The sequence below is a fragment of the Myotis daubentonii genome, chromosome 12 (genome assembly GCF_963259705.1).
Source record: "Myotis daubentonii chromosome 12, mMyoDau2.1, whole genome shotgun sequence".
NCBI lineage: Eukaryota > Metazoa > Chordata > Mammalia > Chiroptera > Vespertilionidae > Myotis > Myotis daubentonii.
In genome coordinates, this window is record NC_081851.1 from 6,361,221 (window position 1) to 6,385,008 (window position 23,788).

A 23,788-nucleotide genomic window follows, 5' to 3' on the forward strand; every position below is an offset into this window, starting at 1 on the left:
AAAAAAAAAAACTTGTCATACCTGAGGATGATTACCTGGGGGATATTCAAGTTGGAATCCTATCAGTCTGTAGGCAGTGGTGGTATTTGGAGGCTATGAGTCTTTGCCTGATCTAATTAGTCAGAAACAGCATTTGACACTGTCCTGCACTTGAGATTGAGAGGCATAGAGGATAACACATTTAGTACCGCTCAGGAGTTTTCTTGTGTTTCATGTGCCATCTGTTAAGGACTGCTCACGAGTGTTCTCGTTTTTCACGCCCATGGAAAAAGGAGCAAATCTAGATACTTATGTAAATTTTGTTTGGTCCCTCTTCATAGAGGAAAATGTTTTACGCAGTACCATACGTTAAAAAAGTACTAGGAACTTTAATTGTTTAATTGTTTTTGTAAATAAAAATGTTATAATTATTGAAAAACAACACCTAAAGTGTATTATGATGATTTAAATAATGTGCAGGTTTCCCAAAAACGTGCGGTCCCTGGCGTATGTCTTAGAGATTTCTATGTGGTACGCAATGTGTTAATATATAGTCACAAACCCAAACAGACAACCAAAATGAGGAGACAAAGAAACAACCCCCAAATGAAAGAACAAAAGAATTCTCCAGAGGAAGAGATAAATGAAGCAGAGATAAGAAATTTATCTGAATCAGAGTTCAGGGTAATGATGGCAAAGATGCTCAACAGCGTGAGAAAGACATAATAACTATGAAAAAGAACAGTTGGAAACACAAATAAAGAACACATTGGAAGGAATACACAGCAGATTAGGGAAAGCTGAGGATTGAATCAGTGAATTAAAGACAGAGTTAAAAAAAAATCACTCAATCCGAGAACCAAAAAGAAAAAACAATTAAAAAACAGGACATCTTAAGAGAGCTGTGGGACAATGTGAAAGGTAACATATTAGAATAGCAGGTGTGCCAGGAAAGGCAGAAAGGGAGAAAGGGATAGAGAACGTATTTGAAGAAATAATGGCAGAAAACTACCCTAATGTGGTAAAGAAAAAAGTCACACAGTTCAGGAGGCACAGAGAGCCCCAAGCAAGAAGAACCCAAATAGGCCCACACCCACACATCATAATTAAAATGCCAAATTCTATAAGACAAAGAGAGAATTTTAAAGGAAGCAAGAGACAAGCAAACTGTTACCTACAAAAGAACTCCCATAAGGCTGGCACTTGATTTCTCATCTGAAACTCTACAGGCCAGAAGGGAATGGCATGAAGTACTCAAGGTAATGGAAAGCAAGGATCTGAACCCATAGATTACTATATTCAGCAAGGCTGTCATTCAAAATAGACAGTAAAATAAAGAGCTTCCCAGACAAAAAAAGGGTAAAGGGTACATCCCACCAAGCCAGCATTACAAGAAATGCTAAAGACTGCTATAATGAGAAGAAGAAACAGAGAGAGAAATCCAGCCATACAGAATTAAAATGGCAATAAATAAGTGAATTAAAGACAGGGTTAAAAAAATCACTCAATCAGAGAACCAAAAAGAAAAAACAATGAAAAAACAGGACATCTTAAGAGGGCTGTGGGACAATGTGAAAGGTAACAATATTAGAATAGCAGGTGTGCCAGAAAAGGCAGAAAGGGAGAAAGGGGTAGAGAATGTATTTGAAGAAATAATGGCATAAATAATAACCTTAAATAATAACCTATCAATAATAACCTTAAATGTAAATGGATTAAATGCTCCAATGAAAAGGCATAGGATAGCTGAATGGATATATATATATATATATATATATATATATATATATATATATATATATATATATATAAATAGAACCCAATTATATGTGGTCTATAAGAGACCCACCTCAAAACAAAAGACACACAGGATCAGAGTGAAAAGATGGGAAAATTTTTTCCCCCATGCAAATGGAAAAGAAAAACACAAAACTGGAATACCAATACTCATATCCAAACAAAATAGACTTCAAAAAAGTTCATAGCACTACAGGCATACCTCAAAAGAAAAACAAAAACAAAAAACAACACAAAAAAACAAAAAGCAAAACAAAAAAACACACACAAGAAGACAACAAAATATCACAGGAGACAACAAAGGTCACTACATAATACTAAAGGGATCAATCCAATAAGAGGATATAGCCCTGGTCAACATATATACACCAAATATAAGAGCACCTAAAGATATATAAAAAAAAAACTTCTAGAGGACTTTAATGGAGGAGATCAACAACAATACAGTCATAGTAGGGGACTTTAACAGCCCACTGATTTCACTGGATAGTTCTTCAAGCCAAAAACTTAACAAGGAAACAGTGACTCTAAAAGACACACTGGATCAGATGGATTTAATGGACATTTAAAGAACATTTTACCCCAACACAGCAGAATATACATTCTTCCCAAGTGCACATGGGCCATTCACAAAGTTAGAACACATGTTAGGACACACAAATAATGTCTCCACAAGTTCAAGAAGATTGAAATCATATCAAGCATCTTCTCAAAACACAGTGGAATGAAATTAGAAATCATCCACACTAAAACCACCCCAAAACATTCAAACACATGGAGGCTAAAGAGGATGTTATTAAACAATGAATAGGTTACCAATGAGATAAAGAAAGAAATCAAAAACTTCCTGGAAACCAATAAAAATGAACACACAACAACCCAAAATCTCTGGGACACAGCAAAAGCAGTACTTAGCAGCCATGGGCAAACTACGGCCCGCAGGCCGGATCCGGCCCGTTTGAAATGAATAAAACTATTGAAAAAAAAAGACCGTACCCTTTTATGTAATGATGTTTACTTTGAATTTATATTAGTTCACACAAACACTCCATCCATGCTTTTGTTCCGGCCTCCGGTCCAGTTTAAGAACCCATTGTGGCCCTCGAGTCACAAAGTTTGCCCACCCCTGGCTTAGAGGAAAGTTCATAGCACTACAGGCATACCTCAAAAAACAAAAAACAAAACAAAACAAAAAAAACACACAAGAAAAATCAGCAACAAACTATTTAACCTTACAACTTAAAGAACTCGAGAGAGAACAACAAGAAAAGTCCAGAGTAAGTAGAAGGAAGAAAATAATAAGGATTAGATCAGAAATAAATAACATAGAGACTAAAAAAAAAAAAAAATAAAGCAATACAAAAAATCAATGAAACTATGAGCTGGTTCTTTGAAAGGATAAACAAAATTGATAAACCCTTAGCCAGACTCATCAAGAAACAAAGAGAGAGGACCCAAATAAGTAAAATCAGAAATGAAAGTGGAGAAGTAATCAATAACACCACAGAAATACAAAGGATTGTAAGAAAATACTATGAACAACTATGTGCCAACAAGCTAGAAAATGTGGATGAAATTGACAAATTCCTAGAAAAATACAATTTCCCAGATCTGAATCTAGAAAACCTGACTAGAATAAATAGAAGCAGTAATCAAAAAACTCGCAGCAAACAAAAGCCTAGGATTGGATAGCTTCACAGGAGAGTTTTAACAAACATTCAAAGAAGAACTAACACCTATATTCCTCAAACTATTTCAAAAACTCCAAGAGGAAGGAACACTTCCAAACTCTTTTATGAGGCTAGCATTATCCAAATTCCAAAACCAGATAAAGACACTATAAAGAAAGAGAATTACAGGCCAATATCCCTGTTGAACATAGATGCTAAAATCCTCAACAAAATAGCAAATCGGATCCAGCAATATACTAAAAATATCATACACCATGACCAAGTGGAATTTATTCCAGGGATGCAAGGCTGGTACAATATTCATAAATCAATAAACATGATACATCACATAAACAAATTGAAAGTCAAAAATCACATGATCATATCAATAGATGCAGAAAAAGCATTCAACAAAACCCATCACCTAATTTTAATAAAAACTCTCAACAAAGTGGGAATAGAGGGAGCATATCTCAACATGAGAAAGGCCATCTATGACAAAACTACAGCCAACATCATGCTCAATAGGCAAAAACTAAAACCATTTTCCCTGAGAACAGGAACAAGACAGGGATGCCCTTTTTCACCACTCTTGTTCAACATAGTACTGGAAGTCTTAGCGATAATTGATGAGACAAGAAGAAATAAAAGGCATCAAAATTGGAAAGGAGGAAATAAAACTGTCATTATTCACAGATGACATGATATTATACGTAGAAACCCCTAAAGACTCCACCAAAAAACTACTAGATTTAATAACAGAATTTGGCAATGTAGTCAGATACAAAATTAACACCCACAAATTCATAGCATTTTTATACACCAATAATGAACTCTCAGAAAGAGAAACTAAAAAAACCCAAACATCCCATTTACAATTACAACAACAACAACAAAATTAAGATACTTAGGAATAATCTTAACCAAGGAGGTAAAATACCTGCACTCCGAAAACTACAGGATATTGGAAAAAGAGATAGAGGAAGATATAAAAAAGTGGAAGAATATACCATGTTCATGGGTTGGTAGAATCAACATAATTAAAATGTTGATACTACCCAAAACAATATACAGATTCAATGCAATGCCTACTAAAATACCAATGGCATATTTCACATACCTAGAACAAATACTCCAAAAATTTATATGGAACCAAAAAAGACCCCGAATAGCCACAGCAATCCTGAGAAAGAAGAGCAAAGTTGGAGGAATCACAATACCAAATATCAAGCTATACTATAACGCCACTGCACTCAGAACAGCCTGGTACTGGCACAAGAACAAGCATATAGATAAATGGAACAGAACAGCAACCCCAGTAACCAACTCAGGCCACTATGCTCAAATAATATTTGACAAAGGAGGCAAGAGCATACATTGGAGCAGAGACCATCTCTTCAATATATGGTGTTGGGATAATTGGACATGTACATGCCAAAGAATGAAACTAAACCACAAACTTACACCATACACAGGAATAAACTCAAAATGGATAAAAGACTTAATTGTAAGACATGAAACCACAAAAATTCTAGAAGAAACCATAGGCAGACATCTCTCGTAGCAATATGTTTACTGATACATCTCCCAGGACAATAGAAAATAAGGAGAAAATAAACAAGTGGGACTACAGCAGAATAAAAAGCTCTGCACTGCAAAAGAAACCATCATCAAAATAATAAGAGAGCCCACTGCATGGGAGAACATATTTGCTAAGGATACATCCAATAAGGGGTTAATCTCCAAAATATATAGGGAACTCATACAACTTGATAAAAGGAAGACAAACAATCCACTTAAAAAATGGGCAAAGGACCCAAACAGACATTTCTCCAAAGTGGACATACAGAAAGCCAAGAGACATATGAAAAAATGCTCAAAGTCGCTGCTAATCAGAGAGATGTAAATCAAAACAACAATGAGATTTCACTTCACACCTGTTAGAATGGCTATCATCAGCAAATCAACAAACAACAAGTGTTGGCGAGGATGTGGAGAAAAGGGAACCCTAGTACATGGCTGGTGGGAATGCAGACTAGTGCAACCATTATGGAAAACAGTATGGAGTTTCCTCAAAAAATTAAAAATGGAACTCCCAATTGACCCAGTGATCCCACTTCTAGGAATATATGCTAAGGAACCCAAAGCACCAATCAGAAAGAACATATTCACCTCTATGTACATAGCACTGCAATTCACCATAGCTAAGATTTGGAAACAGCCCAAGTGCCCATCAGCAGATGAGTGGATAAAAACGCTGTGGTACATTCACACAATGGAATACTAGCAATAAAAAAGAAAAAACTCTTACCATTTGCAACAGCATGGATGGACCTGGACAATATTATGCTAAGTGAAATAAGCCAGTCAGAGAAAGATATGTGTCACATGATATCACTCAGATGTAGAATCTAATGAACAATATAAACTGATGAACAAAAATAGACCTAGAGACATAGAAGCATGAACAGACCTCAGAGGGAAGGCAGGGGAGGGTGAGTGGGAAGTGATCAACCAATACATTTGTATGCATATATGCATAACCCATGGACACAGACAAGGGGTGGTGAGGGCCTAGGATGTGGGACCTGATCAGGCTGAAAGAGGTTAATGGGGGGAAAAGGAGGACCTATGTAATACTTTTAATAATAATGATTTAAAACAAAGAGAGACTCAAGTGTATGTAAAACTTTATATTCCTCATAGGTCTGCTGATGTATTTGACCTGTAGGCACCCACACATTGAACACACACTCATAAACAGACGGGTGAATTCTGGTGACCTAGGTTGCCCACTATTTTGATGAAGGCATCGTAGGTCTTACTAATAAATGCTGCTGGCAGGTCTGGCTGACTGCCCTAACCGGGATGGGGCACTGGTTTCCAGTGAGCTCCCTGAAGGAAGCAGCTGCATGTCACTACTCAAACCAGGTTGGTTGACATTAACATTATCATCCTCCACATAAATCTCTACTCATTTTGTAACAAATATAAAGGTGGTATTGTAAGAGTGGTAGTATTGTAATCCACCCCACCATTTTTTTTGACAATGTTTCTGTAAAGCCCAGCTGTGACTAATATGTAGCTTGTAGATAAATAACATGTTTGTATAAGAATCCTAAGAACTAACTTCAGAAGATGCAGACTCTGACCTTCAGTAATCCCATTTTTGGGAGATTTGCGGACCCTCAATGTAGAACCGGATGATGCACACCAGGCCAGTGTCAAGGTCCTTAGGGGAGTGGACTGTGCTGGTCCGCACATAGAGAACTTTTCAACTCCTCCTCTTTATTTCTTTGTTCTGTTACCCCTCTCCCTCCTTATAAAAACCTTTGCCTGGACTGAGATGTTGAAATGGGTCTTGTGACAAGAGTCTCCCATCTTCTCAGGTGTCTGGCACTTGAATAAACCACTTTCCTTTTCCACCAGCTCCTGTCTCATGAGTTTGTGGCAGCAGGTGATCAAATCTTGGTACCAGTTACACTATTTATCTCTCATCTGTTTCTTTTGAATTCTGAACAGCCTTACCAGTGAATGGTGGAGTGTATTATACTGTACAAGGACACACTGCCACCCAAACCAAGAACATAAAATAACTTGGACACCCGGTGCATGTGAAACAGCTGTCAGTTGGATTTTGTGTGTGATAGTGGTGCTTGTTAGGATGATTGATCATGTTTAAAGCAAAGGCATTCATAAACCATTTTCTTAAATAAACAACAACAACAACAAACAGCATGGATTTTGGAGGGTGAATGCAGAAGACTTGTCCATCAGGGTAGCAGAATCTGTCAGTTCTCTCATGAGAAAGGTGAGAAAGAAACATAGAAACTCAGGGCTCTAGTCACCAAAAAGGGAAAAGAGGGAATTAAGAACTTCCACAGTAACTATCTACCCACCTCAACACCCAGCATTCACAGGTAGTATTTCAAAGAATGAAAACATAATTTAATGATGGACAAAATAAAAGCTATTTCAAAAATGGTAGAAACATTCAAGAGCAGTCTTGAGCCACTACATCATAACCCTAGCATCTCCCCACAGAGCAACAGCCAGTTTACAGGAGGCTGCAGGAACGCTACAGGGTCAGTATCAATGTGAAGTCAGGAAGCCTAATTTGAAAACTATAAGCTCACTGAGGGACAGAATAGTAACCACAGAGACATGAGGGGAGGAGAGAGAATGAGGGGTGGGCACAGTGTCCACAGAGACATGAGGGGAGGAGGGAGAGTGAGGGGTGGTCACAATGTCCACAGAGACATGCAGGGAGGAGGGGAGAGGGGACACAGACAGTGTCCACAGAGACATGCAGGGAGGAGGGGAGAGGGGACACAGACAGTGTCCACAGAGACATGCAGGGGAGGAGGGAGAGGGGACACAGACAGTGCCCACAGAGACATGCAGGGGAGGAGGGAGAGGGAACACAGACAGTGTCCACAGAGACATGCAGGGAGGAGGGGAGAGGGGACACAGACAGTGTCCACAGAGACATGCAGGGAGGAGGGGAGAGGGGACACAGACAGTGTCCACAGAGACATGCAGGGGAGGAGGGAGAGGGGACACAGACAGTGCCCACAGAGACATGCAGGGGAGGAGGGAGAGGGAACACAGACAGTGTCCACAGAGACATGCAGGGAGGAGGGGAGAGGGGACACAGACAGTGTCCACAGAGACATGCAGGGAGGAGGGGAGAGGGGACACAGACAGTGTCCACAGAGACATGCAGGGGGGAGGGAGAGGGGACACAGACAGTGTCCACAGAGGCATGCAGGGAGGAGGGAGAGGGGACACAGACAGTGTCCACAGAGACATGCAGGGAGGAGGGAGAGGGGACACAGTGTCCACAGAGACATGCAGGGAGGAGGGAGAGGGGACCCAGACAGTGCCCACAGAGACATGCAGGGAGGAGGGAGAGGGGACACAGACAGTGTCGCACAGTGCGCTGGGCCTTCCAGGGCGGTGAGCAGTGTATAGCTGTCGTCTCAATCCGTCTTGTCATACTTTTGTCCTCAATGACGGCCATTTTCCTCAACCCGACCCCTTCTTATGTCCTTGCTCTGATCTGCCACTTCCCTGACCATGACTTGTTTTCTCCTGGGTCGGAACTCAGGCTCTGGTCTGAGATCAGGTGCTGTCCCCACCGGCCCCGTTCAGTGTGGGCCTCAGCTGGGTTCTCTCCGTCTCCTCGTCGTCGGAGCCGGAGAAACAGCCCTGGTGGACGTGCTGTGAGAACGAGTGGAGGTTTGCACAGATCCATGGAAACACTTGCAAAAGCGCAGATCCTGCAGGTGCTTCCTGACGGGCCGTTGGTGTGGGAACCCCGGCCACGCCCTGCCAGGGCTGGCTGGCCTAGCACCCTCTGCCTCCCCAGCGTAGCGCTTACCCTGGAATCGAATTGCCCGTCTGCATGTCTGCACCCCCTCAGGTTTAAGTTCCTTGGGGACAGGGATTGTACAGGCCTTGTCTTGTGTGTGAACGTAGTGGCTAGCACGGGATTCAGCATTTAGAAGCCTGACTCTTCAGTGTTGGGTGGGTGGTCAGATGGTGGATAGTCAGAGAATTAGCAAAGTAGTGAGGGAAGAACTTAAGTGTAAAGCCTAAGAATTTAGATATGAAATGGTGGGATATAGGAAGCCCTCATAGGCTCTTGAGCTGGGGAAAACAGTGAGTATTACTTAGGCATAGATTTTTCCTTAAGGCGAATTGCAGAATTCTGGTATTAAAATGGAGTAGAAGTAGCTGTGGGAATGGTTAAAAACTGGATTCAAGAATACAGATGAGTAAATCTGCTAATAAAAAAATGCAATATAACCTAATGCAGTCATTGCCTGTCCCTGTGGGAGGCGTGTGTGACCGTGAAGTCACCCACTTTAACAGACGCACATTTCAACAGGTCTCGTTTGGCTGTTTCCATGGAGTGAAGTGAGTGTCCATAGTACAGAGAGCAGCCTGCGATTGGGTGAGAACCATGCGCCTTTGGGCAAGACAGACTGTGCCGTGCAGGAGGAGAGCCTCGGGCCTGGGAGTGTGGAGGGCTCATGCAGGAGGCAACCAATCAAAGTGTCCCTCTCACATTGATGTTTCTCCCTGTTTCTCCCTCTCTCCACACTCTCTAAAAATCAATGGAAACATTCCTCAGGTGAGGATAAAAAAAAGAAAGAAAGACATGCCATATCCTATGAAAGACACATCTTGAAAATGCCGAAAGAAAGTTGTCATTTTTTCATGGTGAAGGGACTGGAGTCCGTGTTGAGGAAAACACTTTGGCGGCTGCGGTGACTGGCAGTGGCTGCAGCAGCGGGGTGATGGGGCTGGTGCCTTCCCCTGATCAGCCTGGTCGCCTCCTGCAAGAGAGGCCAGACTGTGGCTTAGGCCTGCTTCCTGTGGAGTGGGCCTAAGTCTTTAGTAGGATATCCCCTGAGGGCTCCCAGTATGTGAGAGGGGGAAGGCTGGGCTGAGGGACCCCACCCCCAGTGCATGAGTTTCGTGCACTGGGCCCCTAGGTAATAAATAAAAACCCATTTTCCAAATCATACACTGCAGAGGACAAAAAAAGGAATTAAAATACCTATTAATAGTTTAAATTTACCATATGGGATGAGAGATGATCTTTCTTCTGGCTTAGCCAAGAGTCTGTTGTGTTTTGAATAGCTGGGACTCAGGTTCGCATGCAGACAGAATTACCTTTCCTGTGACAGCTCACCACCACACCCACCCCGAGTTCGCTCAACGTAACTGGAACCACGTGAAATGTCCAAAATGAACCTAATGCAGTAAGTGTGCTGCTGTGGACCAGGCCTGGCCCTCTGGGCTTGCGTGTGGCGGGCTAGCGCTGTGCTCGCCTTCCTCTTCTGGGGCGGGGGCCCAGGCCAGGGCATCCTGAAGGCCCACTTCTGACACGCCCAGTGGTGATGTCACGGCCAGGGTGAGCGGAGTGTTGAACCTCAGAGGAAAGGCAGGGGTGGTGGGTGGGTGGGAAGAGATCAAACAAAGAACTTGTATGCATATATGCAAAACCCATGGGCACAGACAATGGGGTGGTGAATGCCTGGGGCGGGGGGTGGGTGTGGGCTAGAAGAGGTTCATGGGGGGGAAAAGGGACATATGTAATACTTTCAACAATAACGCTTAAAAAAAGACTTTGGAAACGAGCCATGTGGGTGTTTGGTCGGCCCTGTGTGGCGGCAGCCACAGCGCGCGGGCAGGGGATGGCATTGGAGAAGCATGTGCAGGGAAGCGTCATTTCGCTCGGACAAAGAGGTGCTCACTGCCAGGCGGCCGTTACCCAAATGAGCCTCGCTTGCCTTACAAGTGAGTTGAGCAAAGGGCCCTGGTTAAAATTCGGGATATAAAGTACCAGCAAGCTACATGTTTTGTTCTAAAAGTAAAAAACCAACCAAACAACAAAAAAACTAACTGTAAACCCCAGGTCACCAGACTTCTGAGGCCTGAGCCTTCCTGTTCCAGGTTGAGGACGGAATCAACCTGTGCTCAGGCCTCGGCAGAGCATGCCACAACCCTTCAGTTGCACACGGACTCCGTAGTCACTCACTCAAGAATAAAGCAGCGTGAACTGTGAAGTAATGAAATGCTACTGCTCTCACCGTGCATTATGGCATGCCGGCTTTGCCGCGAATGCAGGCCGTGCTGAGGCATGGCACGGACAGCTGTGCTTCTTTAGGTTTTTATATAAACACCCCTCCCCTGGTAGAATGGTGCCCCCGCACCACAAAGCTTAGCAAAACCAAAGGGAATGTCAGCCAAGTGTCAGATTCGCGGGCCAATTTCTAGTTGTTTGCTAGCTGACTTGACTGACCGCCACAGGCCCAGGGCCTTCTGCAGTCACACTGAGGGGGGGGGGGAACCCCGCGATCCAAGGAGGAGTCGTTACCTAAGGTGGAGGATCTGCCTGCATCACTGACGTGTACATTGTTACCACATTTGGCTGCAGGGTTTCAACTCCCTGCTCTCTCCTTCACTAGTGTATAGAATTCAGTAGCTTTATTAAAAAGAAGAAAATATAGAGAAAAAGCTAAATGAAGTCAAATTTATTTTTTATTTTTATCAACCAACAAATAGGGGGAAATTTATACTGATAATAAAGATAAATGACATTCCCTTTTTCAAAATTTACACAATGCCATGAAATTTATCTAACTCTTAATAAGGGGAAGCTGAATTTGGTGTACCAACTTAAGAAGTAGTGTTATAAAAAATTTAATTTTATTCTCCTTCAGTTCCAGAGAGTTCCACTCCTTATAATATTTATTAATAACACCAGGAAAAATTAGGAAATTTCTTTTTAAGATCATTTTCCATTTCAACCTTCCTTTTCAAGTTTCATAAACGAACTACTTAAAATTCACTCTTGGCAGTCTCAAAAAAACACATCATATCTCTTGAATCATATTCCTATAGTAAAATTTCAAAGTAAATCAGTTTTAATTTATTTTCAGCAGATGCAACACATATTTTATATACACATTTTCATTTAAAATTAAGGTTTTTGGCACAGAATCCCAGGCCTGTAGTTTTCAAATGGTGTCTCCACTGCTTTCCACCGACCAACTAGGGGGAGTTTGGAAGGAAATGGTGCTCTCAATGCCTGGGTCTTGTATGTGTGAGCGCTCCCCTCTGCCTCCCCCGACAGCCCATCAGTGTCCCGAGCCTTCAGCATGAGAAGAAAGGCTAGAATGGTTACTTCTGCACATCGGTGGGGGAGAAGATGGGGGCAGAGAGCCGCTGCCAAGGGTTCCTAAGGACTGCGTCTTTAAATTTATGCATGTTTTCCATCAGTAATACTGCGGCCACGCGTACCCTTTGCTGTACCTCCAGTGTGAATCCGTGGAGCTACACGAGTGGCTTAATTCATGTCCAAACCCTGACATTTAGAATCTTCTTCCAATCACATTTGAAAGAGGGTTATTGTTTTTTCCAGAAAAACTGTCAGTCCAAGAAAATCTGCATATAAGAGACGGAAACTCAAGTCATCTTTAATGCTTATGTCCCACTGCTTGCTCTTCCTGCTGTGCTTTTAAAAGCACTCAGGTGAGTAGAGTCAATTTTTATATGAAGAATGGGTTACCACTTTATTTGGGGGGGCAGGGCATCAAAACTTACAAACTAGTGCAAAATAACAGATCTCCCACACTCTCCAAAGTGCTTCCTGCCTGAGTAAAAGTCAAACCCGAAGTCTAACCAACCTGTTAAACACTGGATACTGTTATATCAACTTTCCATCTTGTCTGCTGAAGCCTCTGGGTTCAACGTTCGCGACTGCGCTACAGAAACATTCCCAAGCAGACGGTCAGAGACGGGCGTGAAGGGCTCGCTCCCGCCGCCTCCTCCAGCCCCTCACACGCCAACCGGCCCACGCGTTTCAGCAGGCGCTGCGCTGGCTCCCACTCGCCAGAGGCCCCACAGTGTCACTTCATCGAAGCTGCCACGCGTCTGTCACACCCACAGACGGGTGTCACCCACACAGCCTTTCTCTTTGCGCCATTTACACACGAAGAGGCGATGGAATCCATATGTCACCCCAACTCACGTAGAATGAGGAACAAATAAAAACCAGCTGATTTTCATTCTTCCTGGGTGGGGCTCAGAGCCAGGCCCTCAGCTGCTCCTGAGCTCAGGATGGAGCCAGGGAGGCCGGGCTCTGAGTGCCGGCTGCCAGCCACCAGGAGCACCAGCCAACAGGAGCACCAGCCACCAGGAACTCCAGCCACTAGGAGCGCCGGCCACCAGGAGCCCCGGCCATCAGGAGCCCCAGCCACCAGGAACCCGCGGCCACCAGGAACCCCAGCCACCAGGAACCCCCAGCCACGAGGAGGCCCCGGCCACCAGGAACCCCAGCCACCAGGAGCCCCTGGCCATCAGGAGTTCTGGCCATCAGGAGCCCCGGCCACCAGGAGCCCCAGCCACCAGGAGTGCTGGCCACCAGGAGCCCCAGCCACCAGGAGCCCCCAGCCACCAGGAGCCCCCCTGGCCACCAGGAGCCCCCGGCCACCAGGAGCCCCCGGCCACCAGGAGCCCTGGCCATCAGGAGCCCCCGGCCACTTGGAGCCCCGGCCACCAGGAGCCCCGGCCACCAGGAGCCCCGACCACCAGGAGCCCCGGCCACCAGGAACCCCAGCCACCAGGAGCCCCCGGCCATCAGGAGTGCTGGCCACCAGGAGCCCCGGCCACCAGGAGCCCCAGCCACCAGGAGTGCTGGCCACCAGGAGCCCCAGCCACCAGGAGCCCCGGCCACCAGGAGCCCCGGCCACCAGGAGCCCCCTACCACCAGGAGCCCCGGCCACCAGGAGCCCTGGCCACAGGAGCTGCCGCTACGCCTCGGGAAGATCTTCAGAGTATTTTTAGGGCCATTCACTTAAAAACTGACCACAGATAAACATACTTTTTCATAAATAAAATTTGAGGCATATGCATATATTAAAATTTTCACCGACAAGGGTGTGCTAAAAATGTCAAGTTCAGTCATTCAAGTTCAATGAAGGCACACATTTTTTTACTCAGCTCTGCAAAGACTACAACTGCTCGCAACTCATAAAAGACATTTCACGGGACGTTTTCTTGTTGACTTTCCACTTCTCGGGATAGGCAATTGGCTTGTTAATCAAGGGCGTGACTCCACTCTCCAGGAGAGGATGAGGCCTGGAGGGCGACCTGGGTCCCTGTGTTTGGAGCAGTGATAGTGGTGCTGGCTGCCCAGGCCTTTCCCGCTAGGGCCGCTCACTCCCCCAGCGAGCCTTGCGGCCTCCAGGCTCCGAGGCCCTTCGGACCAGCCTCGGGGGCGGCCTGGGTCGCTGGCTCTCAGTCGGGGGGCCCTCCTGCCCGGGGCCTAGCTGGCCATGGGGGAGCAGGGGCTGCCGCAGCGCGCCCGGGGTCTGCGTGGCCCCCTCCCTGCGGTGGGGTGCCGGGGTGCAGGGCTGCCGGGCGGCATCGACGTCCACCTCGTTCTTCCACTCCATCCTGCAGGCCTGGGCCGCCTTCTGTGAGAACTGCTCCGGCAAGAAGTGCCTCGCGCGGGGCTTCAAGTTGAGGACAGTGGTCCCGGCATCTGCGTCCGAGTCACTGCTGTTGTCACCTGCACCGAGCAGAAGGTCAGCAGGGAATGCGCTTCAGAGGGGGGTCCCCGATGGCAGTGCTAAGGGGTCTGGTGTGAGGCAGGCTCCCTCCCGACTCCCACTGAAAGCTGGGCACCTGCCTGACCCCCCAGCCCTCGGGCTACCCCTGGGCATTCCGCAGATGGCTCGGAGCTCTGACACGTGCCAGCACTGACCTCAGCTCTAACTACACCCACCTCTGAATCTCCCCTCAGGTCACCCATCTCAGATGAAGGGACTAAGGCTCAGGGGTCAGTGTGGTGGAGCCTGCTGGCACCGAGAGCAGCCTGGGCTGTGTGCCACCTGCCCCAGGATGTGCCCCAGGACCTGCCCCAGGGAACTTCCCCAGGACCTGCCCCAGGGGGCTCTGCCCACCACAGGAAGACACCAAGAGTTAGCTGCTATTGCAAGATCTTGCCTTGATCTGATCTCATATATAGCCTTGTTTATTCTCTTCATATTTTTACAAAAGGGTCAAAACCAGTGTGCACCTTCCGAACAGAGGGAGGAGTTGAGATCAGAACCAGTTGCATAAAAACTGGGGTCATGGACTACTTGGGCCCTCCACTGCTGGGGTCCTGGACTCCTGGGGCCCTCCACTGCTGGGGTCCTGGACTCCTGGGGCCCTCCACTGCTGGGGTCCTGGACTCCTGGGGCCCTCCACTGCTGGGGTCCTGGACTCCTGGGGCCCTCCACTGCTGGGGTCCTGGACTCCTGGGGCCCTCCACTGCTGGGGTCCTGGACTCCTGGGGCCCTCCACTGCTGGGGTCCTGGACTCCTGGGGCCCTCCACTGCTGGGGTCCTGGACTCCTGGGGCCCTCCACTGCTGGGGTCCTGGACTCCTGGGGCCCTCCACTGCTGGGGTCCTGGACTCCTGGGGCCCTCCACTGCTGGGGTTCTGGACTCCTGGGGCCCTCCACTGCTGGGGTCCTGGACTCCTGGGGCCCTCCACTGCTGGGGTCCTGGACTCCTGGGGCCCTCCACTGCTGGGGTCCTGGACTCCTGGGGCCCTCCACTGCTGGGGTCCTGGACTACTGGGGCCCTCCACTGCTGGGGTCCTGGACTCCTGGGGCCCTCCACTGCTGGGGTCCTGGACTCCTGGGGCCCTCCACTGCTGGGGTCCTGGACTCCTGGGGTCCTCCACTGCTGGGGTCCTGGACTCCTGTAGGGAGGAGGTGCTGGGATGCTGGGAGCTGAGAGTCTTGTTAACAGCATTTCTGCTGGATGTCAGTGGTCACGTGGCCACTGTCCTGCACGCCCAGGTTCCCTCCCTCTCCTTCCCTCTCATTTCCCACCTCAGCCTCCACACACAGGCCATCCTTAGACTTTCCTCTTCTTGGTTAAATAAATAAACAAGGAAAAAAAGGTGGGATATTGTTGTTACATCTACATTTTAAGAACATGATATCCTAACATTTTTCTTCTGGGGTTTCACAGAAAATGGCTCGGAATCTACATAAAGATATCAACACTAATAAAAGAGAAAAATGGTAATTGGCGTACGAGCTACCCTTTTCATTGGCTAATCAGGGCTATATGCAAATTAACTGCCAACTGAGATGGCAGTTAACTGCCAACAAGATGGCGGCTAATTTGCATATGTAGGCACAATGCAGGGAGGCCAAAGGGAAAGCAGGAAGAAGCCCTGCCCCCCAGCCATGATCGGAGAATCAGGTGCCTTTTCCGCCCTGGCCAGTGATAGCAGGAAGTAGGGGTGGAGCCAGCGATGGAGCTGGGCACGGTCGAAGCTGGCAGTCCCGGGAGCTAGGGGTCCCTTGCCTGGGCCTAAAGCGAAGCCCACGATCGTGGGGCCGCTGCAGCTGCGGGTCCCCGCTGCCCGGGCCGAACGCCTAGGCCAGAGGCATCAGGCCTGGGCAAGGGGCCGATCCTGCGATTGGAGGGTGATGGGGGTCAACGCCTGAGGGCTCCCAGTATGTGAGAGGGGGCAGGCTGGGCTGAGGGACACTCCCCCCCCACACACACCCAGTGCACGGGGATCAGCGGAGCCGCGAGGCCTCCCGGCACCGGCATCAGTGTGACAGGGGGCAGTGCCCAAACCCCCTGAACCCCCTGATCGCCCTGCGGCTCTGTGTGTGACAGGGGGCAGGGCCACAACCTCCCTATCCGCCCTGCTCTGTTCGGGACAGGGGAAGGCGCCCCAACCCCCTGATCAGCCCTGCTCTGTGCCTGATAGTGGGGAGCTCCCCAACCCCCTGATCGCTCTGCGGCTCTGTGTGTGACAGGGTGCAGTGCCCCAACCCCCTGATCGGCCCTGCTCTGTGTGTGACAGGGTGTGGTGCCCCAACCCCCTCCCCCCCCCGCCCCCCCCCCAACGGGTCCTGCTCTGTGTGTGACGGGGTAGAGCCATAACCTCCCCTTCGGCCCTGCCCTGAGTGTGAGAGTGGCGGCGCCCCAACCCCTCTGATGGGCTCTGCTCTGTGAGTGACAGGGGCCAGCGCCCCAACCCCCTCATTGGCCCTGCTCTGTGCGTGACAGGGGGTTGCGCAGCAACCTCCCCATTGACCCTGCCTTGAGTGTGACAGGGGGCAGTGCCCCAACCCCCCAATCGGCCCTACCCTGAGCGTGACTGAGGGTGGCATCGCAACCTCCTGATTCTCCCTGCTCTGTGCATGACATGGGGCGGTGCCCCAACTCCCCAAATGGCCCTGCTCTGAGCCTGACCAGGGGCTGCACCTAGGGATTGGGTCTGCCCTCTGCCACCCGGGAGCAGGTCTAAGCCAGCAGGTCGTTATCTCCCGAGGGGTCCCAGACTGGGAGAGGGCACAGGCCGGGCTGAGGGACCCCCCCTCCCTCCCCGAGTGCACAAATTTTTGTGCACCGGGCCTCTAGTCATAAAATAAAGAGATATCTGACTTTATGTCAAAGTTTAAATAATTACAGAAGTAAAATATATGGCTGCTTTATGAAAATATATTACAATTACTGTAAAAATTAAACACACCTTTGCACATTTGTAGCTTTTCTGGGGGAGGACCCCAGTAGTGGAGGACCCCTGTTCACTAACTACATGGCAATAATATTTGCATTTGCTACATCAAATAGAATCATTATGAAAAATAACTGATTGAATTCTGGAATGTGCACAGAACTCCATTCCCAAAGGCTGCAAAGCTAGTAAAGACCACCGTATTGTTACTTTAGATTTGCAAACTATTGAACCCGTTGTGCGTAACAAGGCAGAACAGAAGCATCTTCCTCTCTGCTCCACCTGTATTCGTTACCTGCATTAGAAACATTCCCTTTCTTCTGTAGCTTTTCTGGAAGCTTCGTATTTTTGGGTAAGGACAGGTACCGGGAGGCTGACGTGGAAGCCTGCACAAGACACAGAAAACCTTAGACTACGCAGATGGCATTCATTAGAAGTTTAAATTCTTATGACAAACTTTATTAAAAGGTAACATGTTAGCTCTCCATGCCAAAATTACTTTGTGAGGGCCTTTAGGGATGGGGAAGAAAATCCCTAGCAATAATTATTTAATTTAAAACCACTAAAACTCTTCTAAAATATAAAAGAAGCCAGGAGAGAAAAAAAGAAAGAAAAGGGAAATAAAGTGGGACCATTTGGAACAAGATGTGAAAACCACTGTGTTTTCTCAAGGAAAAGAGACTGAACCACCTACTTATGACAATATTAGTGAAAAAGCCTTAGAACTGATAGGTATGCAGAAAAAGATAGATTAAAAATTGTAGCATATTTTAGTTTTATTTACTTGAATGTCTTGAAAATGATAGAACAAACAGCATTACTATAGCTAATTTGCTGACATTTTCATTGCCATTGTCTTTAATTTCTTTAATTTTTAATCAATGCTGCCATATTGAACACAAAGATAAAGATAATTTTGTTCAAACATAAAATTTTTATCTCCGATAACCAAATATAGAATATTATAAAAAATAAGACCTGGCTGGCTTGGCTCAGTGGTTGAGCGTTGACCTATGAACCAGGAGGTCACAGTTTGATTCCTGGTCAGGGCACATGCCTGTGTTGCGGGCTCGATCCCCAGTGTGGGGTGTGCAGGAGGCAGCTGATCAATGATTCACTCTCATCATTGATTTCTCCCTCCCTCCCTTCTATTCAGAAATCGATTATATATATATATATATATATATATATATATATATATATATATATGTATATATATATAAAATCGAGGGGCCGTGACAACCAAAATGACCAGATGACCTAACAGCAGGCTGCATGGGGTGACCAGGCTGGCAGGGGGTGCATTAAGGGACGACCAAATGACTGAACAGCAGGCTGTGTGGGGCGACCAGGCTGGCCAGGGGAGCAGTTAGGGGCAATCAGATCGGGAGGCAGAGGTGGTTAGGGGAGATCAGGCTGTCAGAGGGGGGGGCAGTTAGGGGCGATCAGGCAGGCAGGCAGGTTAGTGGTTAGGAGCCAGCGGTCCAGGATTGTGAGAGGGAGTCAGACATCCCCCGGATTGGAGAGGGTGCAGGCTCGGCTGAGGGGACCTCCCCACCTGTGCACGAATTTCGTGCCTGCCATGTTCCAAGTGCACCCCCTGGTGGTTAGCGACCGGTTGTTCGATTGTTCTGCCATTTGGTCTATTTGCATATTAGCCTTTTATTATATAGGATTTGCTTATTCTGTCTGTTGGTGACCACATTCCCCCTGATGAGAATATGAATTCTACAAGCATAGGAATCTTTCCGTTTTGTTTACCAATGTATCCCCAGTGCCTAGAACTGTGTGCAGAACACATTAGGTGTTCACGAAACCTCTGAAAGACTTTTAAATGCCCTCTCTCCCAGAATTCCTGCGAATCAACCCTCAGCAGAGCTTCCAGAGCCCCGACGCCCTTACCCTGCGCTCCCGACTCAAGCTGCTGTCTTTCCGGATGCTCTCGCGCAAACTGTGCCTTCGGCGGATGAGAATCTCCTTGGCTTGTCTCTCACTTGTGTCAGCCGTCAGATTGTGTCTGTTGTATGACAAAGTCTGAAATAAAAACACAAGTGTCACTTTACAAAAACAACAACAAAAAACTGATCACGGCCCCAGAAATTCCAAAACTTTACTACGTTTCTTTGGCACAGCATCTCAGTGAGGTACTTAACAGCCAATGTGCAGAGAGAAAAAAGTATGAAAGGTGACATTCTTTCACATTTTGAAAGAATTAGTCTTCTTATAAAGCCAGTGAATCATGCATATAAGCATAACCAATGGACATAAGACACGGGGTGATAGGGGAGGCTAGGGGACTGTCTAGGGCGGGGGGATAAAATGGATACATATGTAATACCCTTTGTAATACTTTAAGAAATAAAAAAAAAAGCAAAAAAAAAAAAAGCCAGTGAATAAGTTTTTCTCCCCATTGGAAAGTATGGTCTTTATAAATGAGAAAATGATTGAATTTATTAAGTGCCTTTGTCTACCTTGAAGTACCTTGTATGTATTTGCCCATCATTATCAGTTGGGGAAAAAAATACAAGTCCACTTTGTTCATCCTCCATGGAATAGCAATTACTTGTATAAAAACAAACCACTTTGAGACATTTGGTGGTGCCATGTCCTCTGATTAATCAATAGAGGCACAGTTCTTTCCAGTGGCTGAAGGCTGAGCAAGCTGCTGTTACCGCCTACAATGCTCATGTCCTCATCTTTGAAGCTGTGAAATGTCTCAAGGTGGGCTGTCCATGGCAGACATTTTAGTTTATAAGCTATATAGAAATCTGTTCCTAAAACAAATTGTAATTGGTAATTAGGCTCATTTTCTGATAGAATTAATGTATACTTCTTGGAATATTCCTGTGTCCAGGCTGTATTAGGCCTAGTGGAAATGTGCAGAAGTAAAATAGAACAGGGCTCAATTCCTATCTTGGGAAATGTGCCACTGAAGGCTAACAAAATAATACAATCATGAAATTAAGTACTAAATGTATTTGGTACAGCACACGCTCATTTAAAATAAAGGTTGGGAATAATATGTAAGGTGTTGGGGAACCTTAAAAATGGAAGAATATGGATCAGTGGAGCTGACAGGAAGCTGACAGGGAAGAGAGTCCCCCAGGCTAGGAAGGAAGACAGAACCTGTACTCCGTGAGGGTTTGGGGTGGGTGTTGGAGGGAGGGAGGCGTGGAAGTAAGGATGGAAAAAGTGGAACCTGGAAATGGAGATCCCAAGTTCTGAAAAAAACAGTTTAGCCTGGAAGCCACAATTGTTTTGTTTCATTTTTGAATGCTGGGCACTTCCAAGCCCGATACAAAGAGGAGGAATCTACAGATCTCTCAGTAGCTCCTGCTGGGTGGCCCCAGTCAGTGGCTGACTTTGCACCTCCCTGGAGACCCAAGTGCCAGTGTACCCAGTGGTCAATATGAGACCATAGCAGATTACAACCCTACACATCCATAAGTGACACTCAAGGGGCAGAGTCGGTGAACACCAGAGCCCCACTGAAGCAAGTCCTGCTCCATAGGGGTATCTTCTGCACAGCAGCTCTCCCATTGTAGTCAGAGCTGGTCCTCACAGCCAGTTGGCCTGGAGGTCAACTCCTCCCAGTGAGGCCAACAGCAATCAAGGCTCAACTACAACAAGGTTGTGCTCACAGCCCACAAAGGGGTGCACTTAGAGTGCCCAGCTCAGGTGACTGGGAGGCTGAGTCACTGGGCCCTATAGGACATCTGCTACACAAAGCCACTCTACCAATTCCAGGAGACATAGCAGCTCTAGTCAATACATAGAAACAAACACAGGGAAGCAGCCAAAATGCAGAGACAAAGAAACACGTCACAAAAGAAAAAAATGGAAGAAAGAAAATTACTGGATACAGAGTTCAAAACCACGGTTATAAGGTTACTCAAAGATCTTCATGAGATCTTCAAGGGACTTAGTGAGATTTTCAAGGATCTTAGTGAGAATACCAAATGGACCAGTCAGAAATTAAGCATACACTAACTGAAATAAAGAATAATTTACAGGGATTCAACAGTAGAGTAGAGGATTCTGAGAATCAAGTCAACAGTTTGAAATATGAGGAAGCAAAAAACACCCAATCAGAACAGTAAAAAGAAAAAATCCAAAAATATGAAGATAGTGTAAGGACCCTCTGGGACAACGTCAAGCATACCAAGAGTCACATTATGGGGGTGCCAGAAAAGAGAGCAAGATATTGGGAACCTATTTGAAGAACTAATGACAGAAAACTTCCCCCACCTGGTGAAAGAAATAGACTTACAAGTCCAGGAAGTGCAGAGAACCCCAAACAAAAGGAATCCAAAGTGGACCACACCAAGACACATCATGATTAAAATGCCAAGAGCAATAGACAAAGAGAGAATCTTAAAAGCAGCAAGAGAAAAGCAGTTAGTTAGCTACAGGGAGTGCCCATATGACTGTCAGCTGATTTCTCAACAGAAACGATGCAGGCCAGAAGGGAGTGGAAAGAAATATTCAAAGTGATGAATAGCAGGGACCTACAACCAAGATTACTCTACCCAGCAAAGCTATCACTTAGAATTGAGGGTCAGATACCCCGCGCTCAGCTCTAGCCTGTGTTCCCTCTGCCATCACCATCTCCCCTTAGAGACTTTGCAAGGTTCACTTTTATCATGTTTCTCATCAGAACCCAGCAAAGGCTTTCTGATCTCTGCCAGAGAAGTTCAGAGTCTTGCCATGGCCTCAAAGGTCCCTAACATCTTCTTCCTCCTGGTTTTCTGTCCTTGTTCCCTCAGTTCTGCCAACACTCAGCCCCCAGCTGTGCCTGCCTCAGGCCCTGGCTCCCTGCCCTCTGTTCCTTCAGGGTTTGCTGAGGAGCCCTTGTTTGAGACCACATCCCTCTCAGGTGCAGCTGGGCCAGGACCCCTGCGTGGGCGTCACGCAGAGGAGGCAGCTGCTCACTCTGTGCTGTGGCCTCGAGGCCCGCTCAGCACTCTGACTGAAGGGCTGTCTGTGATCACCGAAGTATATTTTCCCTCCTGTTGGCTGTAACTCCTTGTGGGCAGGGACTGTCTTCTTGCTCTCCCTGCACCAAAAGCAGTGCTGGCCCAGGATAGGTGCTCGGCTGGTGCTGCCTGCTAGGTGGCCACCTCTGCCAGAAGGGAAGCCCCTGGCAATACCTGCCCAGTCCCAGGCTCCAGAGTTGCTGACGGGTCTGTGGTGTGAGCCCACAGGCAGCTGTTGGCCTTCCCTCCTCCCCAACACAGGCTGTGCTGTCTCCAGGGCACCATGAACGCCATCGTCGCCCTCTGCCACTTCTGTGAGCTCCACGGCCCCCGCACTCTCATTTGCACGGAGGTTCTGCACGCCCCTCTTCCAAAGGGGGGCTGGGGACAGCCCTGGCCGGGGGGAGCAGGCCGAGGAGGAGGAGGGTGGCATCCAGATGAGCAGTGGGATCTGCACACACTGCCCAGTGGAAGGGGCCAGCACGGAGTCCAGCAGCCCAGGACCCAAGAAGTCGGACATGTGCGAGGTCTGCCCTGGCCGTGAAGGCCCTATCTTCTTCTGTGACGAGCACCATGGGTTTGTGTTCAGACACACCTTCTTCATCAAAGACAGCCTGGCCTGGGGCTTCCAGCGCTGGTCCAGCATCACCATGATCACGAGGGACCACATCTACCTCCAGCTCCTGGCCCTTCTGCTCGGGGACCTGCAGGACCATCAGTGACCTCCAGGACAGGCGCTCAAGGGCAAGAGGCTTGAGGGGCCTCGGGTTCAGCTTTCTCTTGGCGAGAGCACGACGGCTCTGTTCTGAGGCTCCTGAAGGCGTGTGGCCGCCGCTGACAGAGAAGCTCCTGGTGGGGCCCCTCTGCCCCCCTGCCCATCACCCTCCCTCCCCCAGGACACCTTGGTCCAGATGGAGAAGCTCGTGGATTTAGAAGAGGAACCAGAAAGCTGGGACAACTCTGAGACTGAAGAGGAAAAGCTTCTGTCTTGCCAGAGGGAGTGGAAGGGCGGGAGCTGACCAAACACCCCACAGGTTCCTCCTCGCTCTCAGACTGAGAGAGCTGGCAGCCCCGAAAGCTGTCCCTTTAGGTCCCTTTGGCACATGAAACAGCAAAGTGAAGGTCCTTTTCAAATTCACCAAGGTGGGCAGTTGGCCCAAAGAGAACACAGAAGCTCCTGAGTATCCTCGGAGCGTCTGAGGAGGACAACGGAAAACTTCTCAAGTTCTGGATGACAGGCCTGAGCAAAACCCACAAGTCCCACCTCATGTCCACGGTCCGGAGCCCGCCGGCCACAGAGCCTCGTAATTG

General features: G+C 47.5%; 1 protein-coding gene across 1 annotated transcript in view; it reads right to left on the bottom strand.

Annotated features, from left to right (window-relative positions):
* Positions 1–11,479: 11,479 nt before the first annotated feature.
* SLC9A2 (solute carrier family 9 member A2) overlaps positions 11,480–23,788 on the bottom strand; it is a 125,739-nt gene continuing 113,430 nt past the window's right edge. The window contains exons 10-12 of the mRNA XM_059658850.1: positions 19,404–19,535; positions 17,797–17,887; positions 11,480–14,535 (exon numbers count right to left, since the gene is read on the bottom strand). Coding sequence (XP_059514833.1) covers positions 14,171–14,535; positions 17,797–17,887; positions 19,404–19,535 — 588 coding nt within the window. The 3' untranslated portion in view covers positions 11,480–14,170. The remainder of the gene's footprint in view (positions 14,536–17,796; positions 17,888–19,403; positions 19,536–23,788) is intronic.